Source organism: Heloderma suspectum, chromosome 4, assembly GCF_057233095.1.
Source record: "Heloderma suspectum isolate Gila_16-S chromosome 4, 16-S_ref, whole genome shotgun sequence".
Lineage (NCBI taxonomy): Eukaryota > Metazoa > Chordata > Lepidosauria > Squamata > Helodermatidae > Heloderma > Heloderma suspectum.
Genome location: NC_139461.1, coordinates 70,734,770 through 70,751,618, shown reverse-complemented (window position 1 = coordinate 70,751,618; position 16,849 = coordinate 70,734,770). Strand labels below are relative to the sequence as shown.

Sequence of the window (16,849 nt, the reverse complement as noted above, 5' to 3'; positions counted from 1 at the left end):
AAATAAAGCAAGGGAACATATAAGCAGAAAAGCATGATGTGGTAGAACAGGAGGTACTGTGATGATTCAGGAAGAGGACATGACAGAAAAAAGGATGACAACACCTCCCAGCCTTTAGTTATAACAGTCTTCAGTTCAATTTATATCAGTTGCTGGGGCTTGAAAGAAATCATGTTCATTTTTCCTATGGATAGAGTAATATAGTGTTATAGTCCCCTTGGAGATGGGGCAGAGAAAATGAGTACGGGCAACAGCAACACAGCATTTTTTGTACATGGGTCACCACTTTTATCTTAAAATAAAGAAAACCAAAAGAATTTCTCTGAAACAGAAAGAAAGTCAAATCCAAATGCAGAAAGGTTTTCTGATATTTCTAGTTATGCACTTCACTCTAATTGATGTGAGAGATGAATCATCAAGCAAACTGCTTCTGTAATGTACCTACCTAGTATCTCATTTGGTCTAATCACGCCCTGCTTGATAAAAGTATTGTAACAGTCCAAAGCAGCCAGAAGCATATCCATCCACTGCACGGTAGCTCGCAAACTAAAGGTCTCTTGCAGGTCATAAAGAGTTGGATGGGACAAGATTCCAGACACGTTTTCACCTTCATAGCCACCTCCTTCAAATTTCTTTATGAGAAAACAGATTCCTTGTTTCTGAAGAACATCACCCAACCAGGAAGATGGAGAATTGTTTCCTGATGGAGAAACGTAAGTAGTTAAAAGATTTCTGGATAAATGTGCTGCAGGCAATCAACTCTTGTGCCTATAGTCTAGAAAGCACCACCAAACCTGGAGTCAATCTATTAAAAAACATCCTATTTTATTTCCACAGACTTACGGTTTATTTTTTTAAGGAACTTTCTGACCAATGGAGAAGATGGCTTAAAGAAGCTCTTCCCCCCACCCCCAGACTTTATACTTTGAGAATATGAACTCATCACCACCCAAAACAAGACTTTGGTAATCAGAGTAGGATAGAACAAATTTACAGAATCGTGGAAGGACGTTTGTATGATAATTTCACAGTACTTTTACCTTGCAAAGAGCCAGCAGACTCTTAGGCTACAATCCTGCACATAGTTGAGCTGCTTAAATCCCACTGAGTTAAGTAAGATTTATGCAACCTAATGGTGTGCAGAATATTTAACAATGAATCCACTTATCTTTTTTTCAGATCTCACTGGAATCGTGTAAGGCAGCGGTCCCCAATCTTTTTGGGACCAGGGACCGGTCTGTGGAAGACAATTTTTCCATGGACCGGGGGGGGGATGGGACCGGGCCGCAGTAGGGGGGCAAGAACCCCCCTTACCTTGGGTCCGCGGCGGGGTGATCCGTCCCTCCCCCCCCCCCGGAATCTTTGTTGGCCCTGGACTCGCCGCGGAGCTGCTGGCTGGCTCCGGCCGGGGGAGGACTTCTGGCTGCTGGGATGCAAATGGCGTCCACATAGTGGACGCCATTTACGTCCCTGTTCTTTGCAGTAATAGGCTATTACTACAAAGAACAGGGCAGACTCAGCCAGGGCCAGTGAGGATTCCGGGGCGTGGGGGAGGGATGGATCACCTCCCCCCCCCCGGGACCCAAGGTAGGGGGGGTTCCCACACCCCTACTGCAGCCCGGTCCCTAACAGGCCACAGACTGGTACCGGTCCGCGGCCCGGGGACCCCTGATATAAGGGACTCAGGCTGAAAGAATAGCAGCTTGCCTAAAACCATTTGGTGAGCTCATGGCAGAGGTAACGTTTGAACTCAGGACTTCCTGATTCAGAACACAGCCTCTTAGCCAGTATGCTACATCAGCAACAGACTATCTACATATGCTGCAATTTACAAACCTGGCAACAAGGGAACAAATTCGAAGAAAAGCTCTATGACTTTATGTCGGCACTCGGTTTGAGGTCGTCCACACTGCATTAAAAGCCACATGACAACATCCACCAAACATATTGATGTAGGTGGAAATCCCCTACATAAGGGTAACAAAAATTGTCTAATATTATTAAATGAATCCAGCATAGCAGTCAGTTGCTTAAATACTACTCTGCTTATACATTTAAACATAAAAATAAACATTTCAAATGCCCCAGCAATAAAGGAGTTAATTAATTCACACACATAAGAACATGACAATCAAACTTTATGCCATGCCTGGAACACTAATCTCCCGAAATGCAGGAAATACCAAATTTATCCTCTTCCTGAGTACAACACAAAATTATAGCTTAACATTTGATTCATATCTTTGCTCGTTCCCAATAACACCCCAGATCAAAGCAGCATTTTCCTGTCTTTCGTATCTCTCTTACACATTGAACACATCAAGTTTTTGCCTAACAAAGGCTTGATAGAAAGATTTGTCCAGGGAAGAATAAGCTATTTTGTTTATCTCCCCAGCTCCAGAAAAGGGAGAAAAAATAGAGCAGTCTGTCTTAGCAACAAACACTGTCGAGGAACAAATAAGGGGATCCTAGTTTGCAACCTCCGGTTTACCAGCAAATTGACTGTCTTACTAAATACTGAAATATCTTCAGTCTGGTTATATGTTCGATTACTCAGAAGAAAATCCCACTGGAGTTCACTGATGCGGATTCCCAAATAAGTGTGTCTAGCAGGGGTGGGCAACCTTTTTGCCAATGAGGGTTGCATGCAGTGATGGCTAGCGGGGTCAGGGACTGCAGACACACACGAACATACATGCACAGGTGAACACACACACCTACATTGTCCCTTCTCTCAAGTATACACACACAGCATCTCTGCTGCATCAGAACCACTTTAGTGGGGGAGTTAAATTCCCTGCCCCCCCCCAATCCTTATCAAGATCACTATTAGGAGTTGGCAAACAGCAATCTTAGCTGCATCAGGATCAGAACCACTTTAGTGGGGGAGTTAAATTCCCTGCCCCCCCACACACACAAGTGATTCCCCCACAAGTGATCCCAATGAAGATCCCCGTCCTGTTGCTGCAAACAGCTGTGCCAGAACAGCATCTTTCCTCAGCCACACAGCTGATGGTGTCAGCTGGGAAACGTATGGGATTGCAAGCTTTCTTAGGTGATTTCAAAATATGAGGAAACGGGCATACATTAAAAGAGCTATGTGGTTCCCACCACCACCACCACCAAAAATGTGCCCCTCAGAACTTCAAAAAGATTACTAACCAAGGTAACCTCCTATCGCTTTCTTTGTTCAGGACAGATGCTTTATGTTTAATTATACGCTTCAGGTGATCAACAGCATCACAACATTGTTGAGTTGTACCTGCTTTCAAATGGAAAAGATTTATACTGTAACAGACACCAAATAACATTTCTAAAAGATCAGGGCTGTTTCTGGTCTAGAATGCTTAAAATGTACTTTAGAAATGTACATTTGTAATGTACTTTACAAATGTGCATTTGTACTTAAAACAAGTACAAAATAATGAATTAATCGTAAAAAGTGCAACATCCCCAAAAATCCCACCAGAAACCTACTTTGTAGATGTCTTAAAGGAAATGTCCCTCTAAATATCCCTGTCAGCATATTCTATAGTGCAATTTGGTTTTTTATTATTACAACGCAAACATTTTAACAGTTTCCAAAGTGAAAATGTTTTAATAGAGCAAACATTTTAGGTCTGCATTTCTTTAAGATTTTGAAGCACCAAATGTAAGCTTCATTCAACAAAACTTTGAAAGAAGCTTTAAACTAGCACCTAAAGTTTTCTCATCTCCATGGGTCAAGGCCAGACTTTCCAAGTACACAACCAATGCTTCAAAGACAAACTGGTCCACCAGAGCACTCTCTTCCCTGCAAAACAAGGGGCAAAATAGGTAAGGATTGGACTATGAATGGAAGCTAGAATTTAAAACTAATATTCAAAGCATAAGACAAGAAGCATGCTTTTTATGTTGTCTGAAATCCCACACCATTTTAAAAATAGAGTGCCAAAAAGTAATAATCTTTGGATCTCTACAGAAAAAGGTATCAGCTGTTACAACTAGGCAAACCACTGGATTTGAAGAGACACTATCATCATCTAGCTCAATTCCCTGCCCCAAGGCCATTCCAAATCCACTGTATTGAGATTCACTGTATTGAGATTCACAATCCAGATTACAGACGCAACTAGCAGGAGTAAACAGTGCCCTAGTTTGGATGAAACACTCAACTATGGTTTGCATTATATGGATGAGCTTTCTGTTCCCCTCTCATTCTCTGGCATGACCACAAGGAGATCAGATGCTTTGACTTTCGTTTTCAATTAACTGCAGTTTAGCATTAATTACATCAGAACACTGAACTGTGGTTAAAATTTATCTGTGGTTTAGGGAAACATGCCAACTTCATAAGCCAAACCAGCTGGCATATATCCCAAGTTAAAACTACTCACAGCTTGTCTGAGTTCAGATATGATAATGCTAAACTGTGGTTAGTTAAAAATGCAAGTGATCGTTTCTGATCTTCTTCTCATGGCCGTGCAAGAAGAGAGAGGAGCTGGCAAGCGCAAGTCTCATTCATGTAGAACTAAACCAGTTTAGTATTATGTCCAAGCAAGGTCACAGACAAAAATTAATCAAACCAGAGATAGCCACAAACAAGGAATAATTCAGGGAAATTATCCAAATATATTTATTTTAAACGTTTTTAATACCGCCCTTTATCTAAAGTGACTCAAGGGCAATTTACAAATTTAAAAGATGCAAATACAAGAAATACTATTTAATATATAAAATTAATAGGTTTTTGCCTGGGACATAAAACAAAGCAACATAGATGCCAAACAAACCTCCTCGAAGAGTACATTCCTTAGTAAAGACACAACTGAAAAGCCCTCTCCCTTGTTACCAGCCATGATTCAGGCAAGTGAGTCAAGCCATGTACAGGGAATGCAAAAAACCTAAATCTCAGAAGCTGATAGTCCTTTGACAGAGCTTCCAAAACAAAAAAGTTTTGTCCCTCTAGCACAAATTCCACCCAATCTCGTGTTGAGTTGCGGCAATTTCTTGGCCTTAGAGGAAGAACCTCAGAAGTCTGAAGCTATAGTAACCCAAAGAAAAGAGCTGTGAATAGGTCTGTCTGTAGAGTATCTTTTAAAGATTAATTAGTAACAGCATGTTTTGGTAGATACTGAACTCTCTGGCTCAACATACTTACATCCTCATATGATTTTTATCCAACTTAGCAGAAGTGCAAATTGTGTTGCTCACCTAAATTCTCTGTAGATGTTATTAAAAGCAAGTGCAGCTCCTAACCGCTTGAAAGCATTGGGATGGAGAGCAAGGCTGTACAGTCTCTTGAAGAGGGACTTGGTATTCACTGGACTTTTCTCCTGCTGCTGTGGTGTAGTCTGCTTAATGGACCATTTCAAAAATTCGCGGACACATTGGCCACAGAAATCTCTCAAAGTGCTGTCCACAGGATCCACTATCCCATCCTGAAACAGACAACGAAGTTGGTCCATTATAAGGAACTTTTGCAATAGTGTTCGTTTGCTCAACATCTGATGCCAAGAACTGTGAGCTACTGTGGTCGTTGTTAGATAAGACACAGTGAAGAATTATTTGTTTATGGCATTTTCTACTGCCCAATTAACCAAGACCCCTGGGCTGCTCACAAAGCTTTTAAATCAAAGTATAATCAAATAATTAAAAACAACTAAAAATGATCCATATAACATTTAAAAACACAGAAATCACCATAGAACCAACACAGAAGAGAGCAATATAAAATCAATATAAAAACTGCACTAAAACCCACTGAAGTAGTAATTAGTTCCAAGATTAAAATGCACTGAAATATTATTTTAAAGGCCTGGAAAAATAAAAATGTCATTGCCTAATGCCATAAAGATCCTAACACTGGCACTAGGCAAGCCTCTCTGGAGAGGGCATTCCATAATCAGGGCACCACCAGAAAAGGTCCTCTCCTTCATAGCCACCCTCTTCACCTTAGGTGGGGGCACCTGGAGAAGAGCCTCTGATGAAGATCTTCATGTCTGTCGAGGTATATACAAAAGGAGGCAATCCTTCAGGTAACCTGGCCCCAAAAAGTTTGGGGCGTTTAAGGTTAAAACCAGTACTTTTAATAGGAGCTCAAAATTTACTAGAAACAAGTGTAAATCACAAAGCACTCCCATAATTCCTGTTAACAATGCTGGAACCAAAAGTATCTCCAAATTACAAACCTGATCCTTTAGGTAAAGTTCAATCCCTCTGACTCAGCTAGGCAAGGAGAAATAAGTGAAAGCTTTTCACTTGCGTCCTACAGTTAATCATCTCCATGTCTGTGTATCCAATGGCTCCAGTAATTGCCCTAGATTTTATTTACAATCTGCTTTCAAACAGATAAAAATAGAGTCCTGTATATTTGGGCTGGGCAGGATGGTGGGGGGAGTAATATTTTGTGGAGTAGAGATCTTGTTAAAAACTAGCAAGAATTCTGCTGGCTCTTATAAAATGTGATATTCCAGAAATAGACAAAAGGGAAACAGGGTTTGTGTCAATTGTCCACGTCCATATATTAAAGTGAAAATGAATGAATGGTGTATGCTGAGGCAAATAAAATCCTTCTCACCAAAAAGGCTTCAGATTTCATTTCATTTCTTATGTTTCTGTACTACCCAGTAGCTAAAGCTCTCTGGGCAGTTTACAAAGATTAAAATACTAAAACTACAACGTAATAACATAATATAATTAGAGGAGAAAACTGAGTGTTTATAAATTCAACAATATTTAGAATTTCTCTTAGATACCAGTTACCTACCAATATTGCTTCTAGTAATATCACTGTATCCTGACTTTCAAACTTTTTGTTATTTGTGAACCAATGAATTAGCTCCATAACTAGAGTCCTGTAGAGTTGCCTTGTAATCTAAAAAGAAAAAAAATTAAGTAGTATTGAATTATATTTACATTATATTTTAGTTTAATTATTGCATTAAATGGCTCCCAACACTTACTGAGCTTCTCCCAGAAATACATCCTCAGCAGGCTGAGTTCTGAGGGTTAGACCTTGAAAATGTAAAGTGTAGGCTCTTCTTGCCATATTTAAACCAACACCAAGAATGGCATAACTGAATGTTCTTAATATAAGTGAAAAGTTCCTTCTTTAAAAAGATATCCTGAGCTGTTTTTCTAAAGGTCCATTTTGCTGAATCACTGGGCCTACTTTGCGAATGCCCATAGCCTTTAGTTAATGCTGCATCACAATGAACATACAAAAACTGTATCAATCAGGCATCGCATACCCAAGTCGTTGTAATATGGATCTCTCAGATAGGAAATGCCTTATTATGAACACTATTCTCCTACTGAGGATGCAAGCTTAGCAGTTTAAGCAGGAGGACACCCATGGGGCCATATCGCTTTTGGACACATGCTCCTAAAGCAAACTTGCAAAGCCAGTCAAGTAATAGCTCTCTGCAAGGTTATAAATATGGATAATTTGGAAATACATTTTACATCTAAATTTGTGGAGAATTACACTCTGTCAGTAAATCCTAGATCTTCTGGATCATGGACCTATGTTTGCAGGCTCTTTTTCCTCCTCTCTCTTTGTATGTCTGTATCCATGATGATTGAAACCTATGCAGCTTGGGTTGGGAACCTCTTCCCTTAAGCAAGTCCAACTACCAACACTCCTGCAGAGTGCAACAGATGGCAACAGGCCTCAACACCTGTTGAAATTGCCCACATAACTGTCTTCACAGAACTCTCACCACAAAGCATAGGCTCTCTCATGATGGAAAGAAAATACTTCTGTGAACTCTGGGATTCAAAGCATAGCCAAGAAAATGAAAGAAAAAAGTAAGAACCTTTTAACCTTGGGCATAGAGCACACGAACATTCAGCACACGCAGCAAGAAGATAGATTTTCCCTGCTAGTAGCTTCTTACAATGCAGCTGCTATGTACATTTCCATTTGTGTAATTTGGGGCAACAGTTTGTTGGTAAAAATCAGTATCTAGCTTTGAAGTTGCTTCTCTGTTTCTTAAGTTTACCATTTGTTTTCTACTAGGGGTGTGCCGGGTTCCAATTCAAAGATCCGAAGCATGGCGGCCATTTTGTGATAATCCACCATCTTGTGTGACCCCCCCAACACGCCAAAACGCTCTACTGGTGAAAGTCAGTACTGCAAGTGACTTTACTCCACAGAACTACTTAATGCTACACCCTCTCAGACACCTCCCACTTTATGCAAATGACCCCCAGTCTATGTCCCTTTTACGTGGTTAATGCTGTCACAACAATATCAAAACAAACAAACAAAACAAAATATCAAAACAAACACAAAAGACAACTCCTTCCCCCTCCCTCCTTTCCCTAGTTCCATCCTGATAGATGACAGGCATAGGGCAGGGGAGAGAGAGTCAGCCCTAACCCTCCACCCACTCTTTCCCTGCCACCTCTCATCTATCAGGGTGGGGCTACGGAGGGGGAGAGGGGGGAAGGAGTCGTCTTTTGTGTTTGTTTTGACATTGTCACGACAGCAGTGACAGCATAAACCACAAAAGGGGTGTAGACGGGGTCATTTTCATACAGTGGGAGGTGTCTGAGGGGGTGTAGCATTAAATAGTTCCGTGGAGTAAAGTCACTTGCAATACTGACTTCCACCAGTAGAGGGTGTTGGTGTGTTTTGGGGGGAGGAGGTCACACAAGATGACAGATTGTCACAAAATGACCTTGTGGTTTTGGATCTCCGAATCCTGCACACCCTTATTTTCTACTACTACTTCTTCATAAAGGTTCTTGTTAAACTTCTATGATTATTATGATAAAACGTGAACATCGAAGTTAAGCTATATATTAGTTGGACTAGGATGACTACGCCCAAGGTTTGTAATATATTTTCCCCCTTTCCAGTTTCCATTGCTCCTAAAACATATAACACAAAAGGTATGTTTTTCTTTGGGAGGAGAAATGAGAAAAATTATGAGATCCAAAATCACTGCAAAAGCTTTTATAAAACTTTTAAAAAATATATTTTAAGAGTTAACCATCTAAAATTGATTTCAAGTAACAGAACTAGATTTTGAAACAACAAAAAATGGGTTTACTTGCCTGGTCCACATCACAGGCAAGTTGAAGCAGTATAGGAAATGTGTGTTTATATAGCTGAGACATTGGTGGGGAACTCTGTTGTCCTTCAGGCATCTGAGAACCTTTCCCCAGCATGTACACAACTATGCTATGCAAGAGCTCACAAGCTGCAACCTAGAAAAAAAGAAGTTGATCAGCCATTTCAGTTAAATACATACTCCTACAAAGAGGTATGGATGGGAAGAGGAGGCTACCTGGGAGAATATCTAGCCCTTTATTCGTGTATACATAAATATATCTAAGCAGATCTTCCATTCATACTTTGTTGCATGGAAAAAGCACTTTACTAATGCAAGATTAGGTTAGATTCCCAATTAAATTAAAGTTATTAAATATTAATAAGGCATATCTGATAAAAGATTGATTTAATGTAAACAAAAATTATACTTAAAATGTTAACATGACCCCACCTGTGTGTATATATACATACACTTGGAACTCAGGATAAGATTTCATGCATCTGATGAAATGAGCTGTAATCCATGAAAAGTTTATGCCAGTGTGGTGTAGTGGTTAGAGCACTGGACAGGGACTGTGGAGATGAGGGTTCTAGTCCCCACTGCCATGAAGCTCATTAGGTGACTTTATGCCAGTCACTGAGTCTTAGCCTAACCTACCTCATAGGGGAGTTGTAAGGATAAAATGGAAAGGAGGACCATGTAAGCTGCCTTGGGTTCCTTGCGAGAGGGAAAAAGGCGGACTATAAAAGTAATAATGAATAAATAAATATTTTTTTTAGTCTTTACTGTGCCTCAAGACTCTTGGTTGTTTTCTCTTAACTGCTGCATCGAAGTAAAACTATTGCAGAAATCGTTCACAATTTCTGGGGATTATCAGAACCCCAATATCTCAAAAATGCAATTTTTTCATTTAGCGCATCTGAGATCTAACTGATCTCGAATACCCCTCTAATGTAAGTTCCATTTAGGACACACAAAAATGCAAAGGCCGGGATTGGAATTTCACTGAATAACTGATACCTTTACTGATACACCCTTAATGCATAAGTATAAAGTATCACAGGTCATGAAAAAGACATATTGCTTACTTTCAACTGTAGTTCTTCGAGTGGTCCTCTGCACATTCACACAAACGGGCTCCAAGTCTGCAGGGAGCCCCATTCAGGAAAAGTCTATAGCTGAGGAATTCTTGGCGCCCCAGTGTGCTTGTCCCTAGCGGATTTCCACCTATTCCTTCAGTTTCTAGAGGCTCCCCACTACAGCCTCAGAACCGAGAGGAGCCTCAGTACCAATACTGATATCAACATTGACATCGAAGCAGGGATGGTAGGTGGATCATATGAATGCACAGGTGACCACTCAAAGGACTACAGTTACAGATAAGCAGCCTGTCTTCCTTCTTTGTGGTCTCTGTGCATCACACATATGGGCAAGTAGCAAGTTGACATACTAGTGGCAGATCAGTGCCCTAATGTAACACAGTGGACAGAACTGTGCGGCCAAAGGAACACTCCACTCTGACTTGTACATCAAGTCTGTAATGGCTGATAAAGGTTGTTTCAACCAGTGTCCACTCTGCAGAGCTCAGGGTGAGAGACTCCTTTTCCCAAAAGCCACGGGAGTAGCCATAGCACAAGTCAAGTGAGCTTGGATTGGACAAGAAAGATTAAGGCCAGCCAGTTCATACGCCAACTTAATAGCATGGACCACCCAGGACAACTGGTAGTCCTTGCCTCTTGCCACCATAGCACACAAGTAAGCAAGGGGATTGATGAAAGGCTCAGTCCTCAATTTATAGAAAGCCAACACCCTTCAAACATCCAGGGTAAGAAGAGTAGGTTCAAGCAGAGTGGAAAGAGACTGAAAGAAAACTACAGTACAATGTCCTGATTCAAGTGGAACTCAGATACCACCTTGGTCAGGAGCGTGATGGCAGGACAGAGCACCACCTTATCGTGACTTAAAGCCATATAAGGTGGGCCTATACACAACGCGCATAGTTCGTTGGACCAGCAGGCTGATAGAAAACTACCTTTCTGCTGGCTATTACAAGACAAGAGATGGCATTTGTTGTCACAAGCTGTTTGAATGGCTTGGCAGTCAAGGACCACAAAACAACCAACAAGCTCCAAGTCAGTACCGGGAGCAAAACTGGAGGAGTGAGATTCCGTACACCACCAAGAAACTGCTTAGTAAGCAGGTGTGAAAAAACAGAAACCGTTCACTGAAGCATGAGAGGCGGAAACTGACAGATATGCTAGTAGGGAAGGAAGTTTTAAACCCCTATCGTAAAGAGACAAGATAAAAGGCAAAATTTGGCGCAACTGGCACCAAACAGGGTCACAATCATGAGTGGTAGAAAAGGAGCAAAAGGATATCCATTTTCAGGCATAGGAACATCTTGTAGATGGCTCGCGAGCAGCATGCAGAATTAGTTTTACCGCATCAGGGACTGAAGGGTTGGAAACGATCAATGGACCCTCCACGCATCAGTCATAGCATGTCAAGATGCCTTGATCCCATATGATCAGGTTTGGTATTGATGGAAGCTGGCGATACTCCCCATGGGAGAGTTGAAAGAGAGGGGTGAACCAAGGTTGCCTCAGCCACCATGCTATGATCAGGATGCAGTCCATCCCATCTGTCTTTATCTTTGCTATCACTGAGAAGGGCATGAAAAGATAAAATAGTGTTCCTGTCCCCTGGAAAATGAAGGTGTCCCCCATGGGTATCTCGCGTTATTCCCCCTCTGCTGCAGAATTTTGGGCAAATGGTGCTGGCTGCCCCAGCAAACAAGCCTACCCCTGCAGTGCCCCAAAGGCGAAAGAGGTCTGCAAGGACTGCTCTGTCCAGTTCCCTCTCTTGGGGAGTGGAGTAGGTTTGACCCAGCCAGTCAGCTATGATGTTGTCCACCCTGCCGATGTATACTGCAACCAGGCCAATCCAATGAGAGATGCACCAACTGATATGGAGGGTTAGGTGGACCAGAAGGAGAGATTTCATACCCCGTTGTTTGTTCAGATAGTAAACTGTGGGGGTAAACAGTTGTCTGAAATTACTTGAACCAAGCAGCCTCTGAGATCGGTATCAAAAGCTCTCAGATCCTTCTCAATTGCCAGCAACTCCAAAAATGATGTGACATGCAGAGTCCACCATGATCCACACCCCTTGCACCTCAAGGGGCCCACAGTGAGCCCCCTATCTCGACAGAGACACATCTGTGTAAAGATCCAAGATGGGGAAGGCTGGAGAAATGGGATGCCCACACCCAGGTTGGAAGCATCCATCCACCATGCCAATGTGTTCGCTACATGAAGATGGGTGCAATGGGTGCCCACCAAGGGTTGAACACCCAATGAATCAATTATGGAGCACCTTCATCCTCAAGCATGCAAAAGGCACTACCGCGATAGTAGCTGTCATCAGTCCCAATAGCTGTTGAATGCACACCATGTGGGTAACCTTCTGAGTGGATAACTCTCCTGCACAGCATGCACAGTCTGGAGGGAAGAATGCTGAGCCCACCAGAGAATCCAAAACTGCCCCGATGAATTGGATTCTTTGCATTGTTTTCAAGTGGGATTTCTCTACATTCAGGTAGAGATGGAGATCCTGCAGAAGGTGATACATCAGGGAAATAGCCTGCATGATCCCTTCCTTATGGATGCCACCAGCAGCCAGCTGTCGATGTAGGGGTACATCGCCACCCCTTGAACATGAAAGTGAGTTCCCACCACAGCCATGCACTTGGTGAAGCCCCTCAGTGTGGTGGCAAGGCAGAAGGGCAACACACAGAACTGGTAGGCATCGGGCTCGATTACGAACCAAAGGAGGCACTGATATTTCCACTAATTGATGGCAATATGGAAATACGCATCTTTCTGATCTATGGACGCGAACCAGTCTCCTTCCCGTAGAAGTGGTAGAATCAATGTCAGCATGACCATCTGGAACCGCTTGGTGATAAAGGTGTTCATGTCCCTGCGATCAAGAATCAGTTGAAACCCTCCATCCTTCTTGGGAACAGTGAATTATAGCAAGAATAGAAAAGACTACTGCTCACTTACCCGTAAAAGGGATCTCTTTATGTATGTAAAACAGTACATTAGCTGGGTATTATGTGCCACCTCGTGGCCAAAGGCAAAATCGCTGCTCTAATTAAGTTTAACTGTCTTTCCTGCCTTTGAAGCTTTGTTTCCAATGACAAGCTCAGAAAGCACTAGGATCAGTGAGAATAGCGAAATACAAACAAGAAAAATAGGACATCTCACAGTCTCTGCAGACAGGGCTTGGAAAGAAACCAAGAGTGACAAAATAAGAAAATTAATCCCCACCAATAGAAACAGCCATAACAGAATCTGAATCTAGGGTGTGGCCCTGATGTACTGTTTTACATGTACAAAGAAATCCCTTTTACTTGTAAGTGATCAACCGTCTTTTCTCTTGTGCATGTAAACAGTAAATCAGGTAGGACATACCAAAGCTTGACCCATGCAGGGTGGGATTCAACAAAGTAGTAGCTGCTACAAGACATGTTACAAGACTCACCTTCCAAAGGCCGCCTCAGCAGAGGCATGTAAGTCAATCTTGTAATGTTTAACAAATGTGCTAGGCATTGAGGAAAAAAGCTGCCAATATTGCGTCTGCTCTTGTAGATTGGGCAAAAATGTTGGTAGGTGGAGACAACTTCAGGCAGGAATGGGCTAGGGAAATACACACCTTTAGCCACCTACTCAGAATGGCATTAGAAACCTTCTGTCCCAAGGAAGCAGGATGGAATGAAACAAATAGGGAATCTGACTACTGAAAGGTTTTGGTTCTGCTGATATAGGTCTTCAGGGCCTTCCTGACAACAAGAGAATACCATTTCTTTTCTGAGGGGTGCACAGGGGAAGGACAAAAAGTGGGAAGAATTAGCTCTTGTTGACAATGTAAAGGGGACAGAACTTTAGGATGGAAAAAGGGGTTAGTACAGAGCAACACTCTATTTTTATGGAATACACATAGGTGTTTATCCACAGAGAGGGCATTACGTTTGGAGATTCTTCTGGCTGATGTTATGGCCACCAAGAATAAAACCTTGAAAGAGAGCAGTCAGACAGATACTGATTTCAGGGGCTCAAAGAGTGGCATCTGAAGTGCTGAAAGGAGTTTATGGAGATCCCAGGAAGGGAAATTATACTGAACTGGAGGTGACCTAGAAAAAGCTCTGCACAGGAACTTTTTAAGAAAAGGATGGGAGCCCATGGACCTATCTGAGTTTTTTGACAAAAGAGTAGATAGTGTGAAAGCCTGATGCTTAAGCATATTAGGCTTGAGATTCATAGCCAAACTGTCTTGCAGAAATTCTAAAAGGTCTGAGATTCTGGCTCTTTATGCCCCAAATCCTTTTCCTAGTAAACCAAGTGGAGAAAATCTTCCACATACTCTGGTAAATTCTGCAGGTAGATGGTCTCCTACAGGCCAATATAATCTCCATTACCACGGGGGAGAGGTCTGCTTTGACAAAACATTTCTGTTTGATTTCCAGACATGTAACTGAAGCCATGTATGGTTTGGGTGAAGGAGATGGTCTTGCGATAACAAGTCGTCCCACAGAGGGAGGGGCCAAGGAGGAGCTGCTGCCAGATTGATTAGGTCGGGAAACCAGGGTCTCCATGGCCAAAAAAGGAAGCCACTAGAATGAGTCTCGCTTTTTCTTCCTTCACCTCCACAGAACCCTGGAGAGAAAAGTGAGCGGCGGAAAAGCATATAGAAGCCCAGTCAGCCATAGAGAAGACAGGGCGTCCATCATCTCCAGTGCTGGAGATGCATAACGGGAGAAGATGCTGCCAACCTGGTGATTGGCTTCTGATGTAAACAGGAACACCTGGACTCTCCTGAAACAGGAGACTATCTCTTCAAAGACTTCTGACGGAAGCATCCATTCTTCTTGGTTTAGCCATTTCCTGCTTAGCCAGTCAGCCTGAGTATTCTGCCCCCACTTAGGTATTCTGCAGAGATGGATCCTAGGTGATAATCTGCCTAAAAAAGGAGGGAGTCTGCCTCCGCCTAGAGGTCTGGAGACTTGATTCCTCCCTGATGGTTGATGTGTTCCTTTGGCTGTGACACTGTCCGCCTGGATGAAGACCAATCTGAGAGGAAGTACTGGCGTGAAGTGTTGAACTGTTAGCTTGGCCACCTGGCATTCTAGTAGGTTGATAGGAAGCTGCGACTCCCCTGAGGACCAGGTTCCATGAACCTTCTTTCCCTTGCACAGAGCTCCCCAACCAGAAAAGCTGACGTCTGATGTAGTCACTGTTTTGGGGGGGGGGATCCTGGAGGGGGACCCCTCTCTTCAGAACAAGACAGAGGAGCCACTAGCAGGCTCAAGCAGTCCTGGACAGATGAATGTTCAAGTGACATCATAAAGCTATGTTGTCTGGGAAAGGAATCAGGGCCCATTGTAAGGGATGAGAAAGAAGTCTTGCCCAAGGAGTAACCTGGAATGTTGACACCATGAGGCCCCAAACCTTCATTAGAAGAATGAAGTCAGCTGACTTCTTGATGCAACCCAATTTGATGGCAGCTTGAATTTTGGAGAACCTCTCTGGAGAGACAGACATGATCCCTACTTGTGTGTCTGTTAAGGCTCCCAGGTGGAGTATTAAGTAAGAGGGGAGCAGATGACTCTTTGATTGCTGACCAAAATACAGAAGTCCTTGAGACATGCCAGGGTGACTTGGAGATCATCCATTGCCTGAGAGGCTGAATGGATGACAGATCGAGGTACGGTATATTGAGATCCCTTGCACATGAAGATGTGCCAGCAAAGTGATCACGATCTTTGTAAATATCCTGTGACCCAAAGCTAGGCAAAAAGGTATGGCTCTATATGGAAACTGGGACATTTCAAAGGCAAAATGGAGGTAACGCCGATGGTTGAGGAAGACAGAGACATGGCGATAAGCTTCTCTGAGGTCCACTGAGGTCATGAAGTCTCCTAGGTAAAGAGCTCCTTTGATGGACAGAAGTCTCTCCATCCGGAACCAGAGGTAACAGATGAAATGGTTGAGAAACTTGAGATTCAAGACAGCTCTGAGGGATCCATCTCCCTTTGAGATTGTAAGGATGCGAGGATAGAGCCCTAATCCCTTTACTTCTAGAGGCGATGGTTCCACCAATGGCCCATGAGATCTGGGCATGTGCGTTCCTCCTCCATGGGGGAAGAGTGAACTCTTTGTAACAACCTCTGAGACACCTCCACTACGATAGACTTAGGAGATGGGAAATAGAAAGCCAATATCTTTCTCTTGCACCCTATACATATTCTACAGTCTTTTCAATATTGGAGCCATAGAGGAGGGAGCTTTCCAGGATTGTTGGATGGTCTGTAGCAAGGTTGGTAGAAGTAGGATCACAACAGGACATGATGCTTCATTGTGAACTGTGTTGAACACAGGGTTTTTCAGCCTCATGACCAGTTGCTGCACTGCCTAGCCAAGGGAGTAAACCATATGGAGCACCAGCCCTGATAACGGACCCACGTGGGAACCCAGTGGGGAAGCCAGGTGCCAACTGCCCAATGCCACATCTGGCGATGAAGCGGACATTATCAAGGAAGAATAGGAAGTCAGGTCTGATTGATAATCATTCGTCCCCAACTGTGGAGACACCCCTGGAAGCAGCGTGGGACATACATCAGCAGGTTGTGTCGACACCTTTTGACCCCCTCATTAGTTAAGGTGCCTGAGTGATGGCCAGGCACAAGCTCTGGAACAGCATGGCAAGCGGTTGGATGGACGATACCAGTCTGTATCTGTGGT

General features: G+C 42.9%; 1 protein-coding gene across 10 annotated transcripts in view; it reads right to left on the bottom strand.

The window, feature by feature from the left end:
* The window catches only part of PRKDC (protein kinase, DNA-activated, catalytic subunit), a 164,890-nt gene that overhangs the window by 92,169 nt on the left and 55,872 nt on the right, over nt 1-16,849 (bottom strand). For 9 of the 10 annotated variants that reach the window (XR_014790119.1, XR_014790121.1, XR_014790122.1 and 6 more), the window contains exons 25-31: nt 9,046-9,198; nt 6,749-6,856; nt 5,194-5,420; nt 3,699-3,793; nt 3,163-3,265; nt 1,837-1,967; nt 446-700 (exon numbers count right to left, since the gene is read on the bottom strand). Coding sequence is in view for 6 of the 10 variants with exons in the window: in XM_084849588.1 (XP_084705714.1) it covers nt 446-700; nt 1,837-1,967; nt 3,163-3,265; nt 3,699-3,793; nt 5,194-5,420; nt 6,749-6,856; nt 9,046-9,198 (1,072 nt within the window). In the remaining 4 variants the exon portion in view is untranslated. The remainder of the gene's footprint in view (nt 1-445; nt 701-1,836; nt 1,968-3,162; nt 3,266-3,698; nt 3,794-5,193; nt 5,421-6,748; nt 6,857-9,045; nt 9,199-16,849) is intronic. The other variant, XM_084849589.1, reaches the window with a different exon arrangement.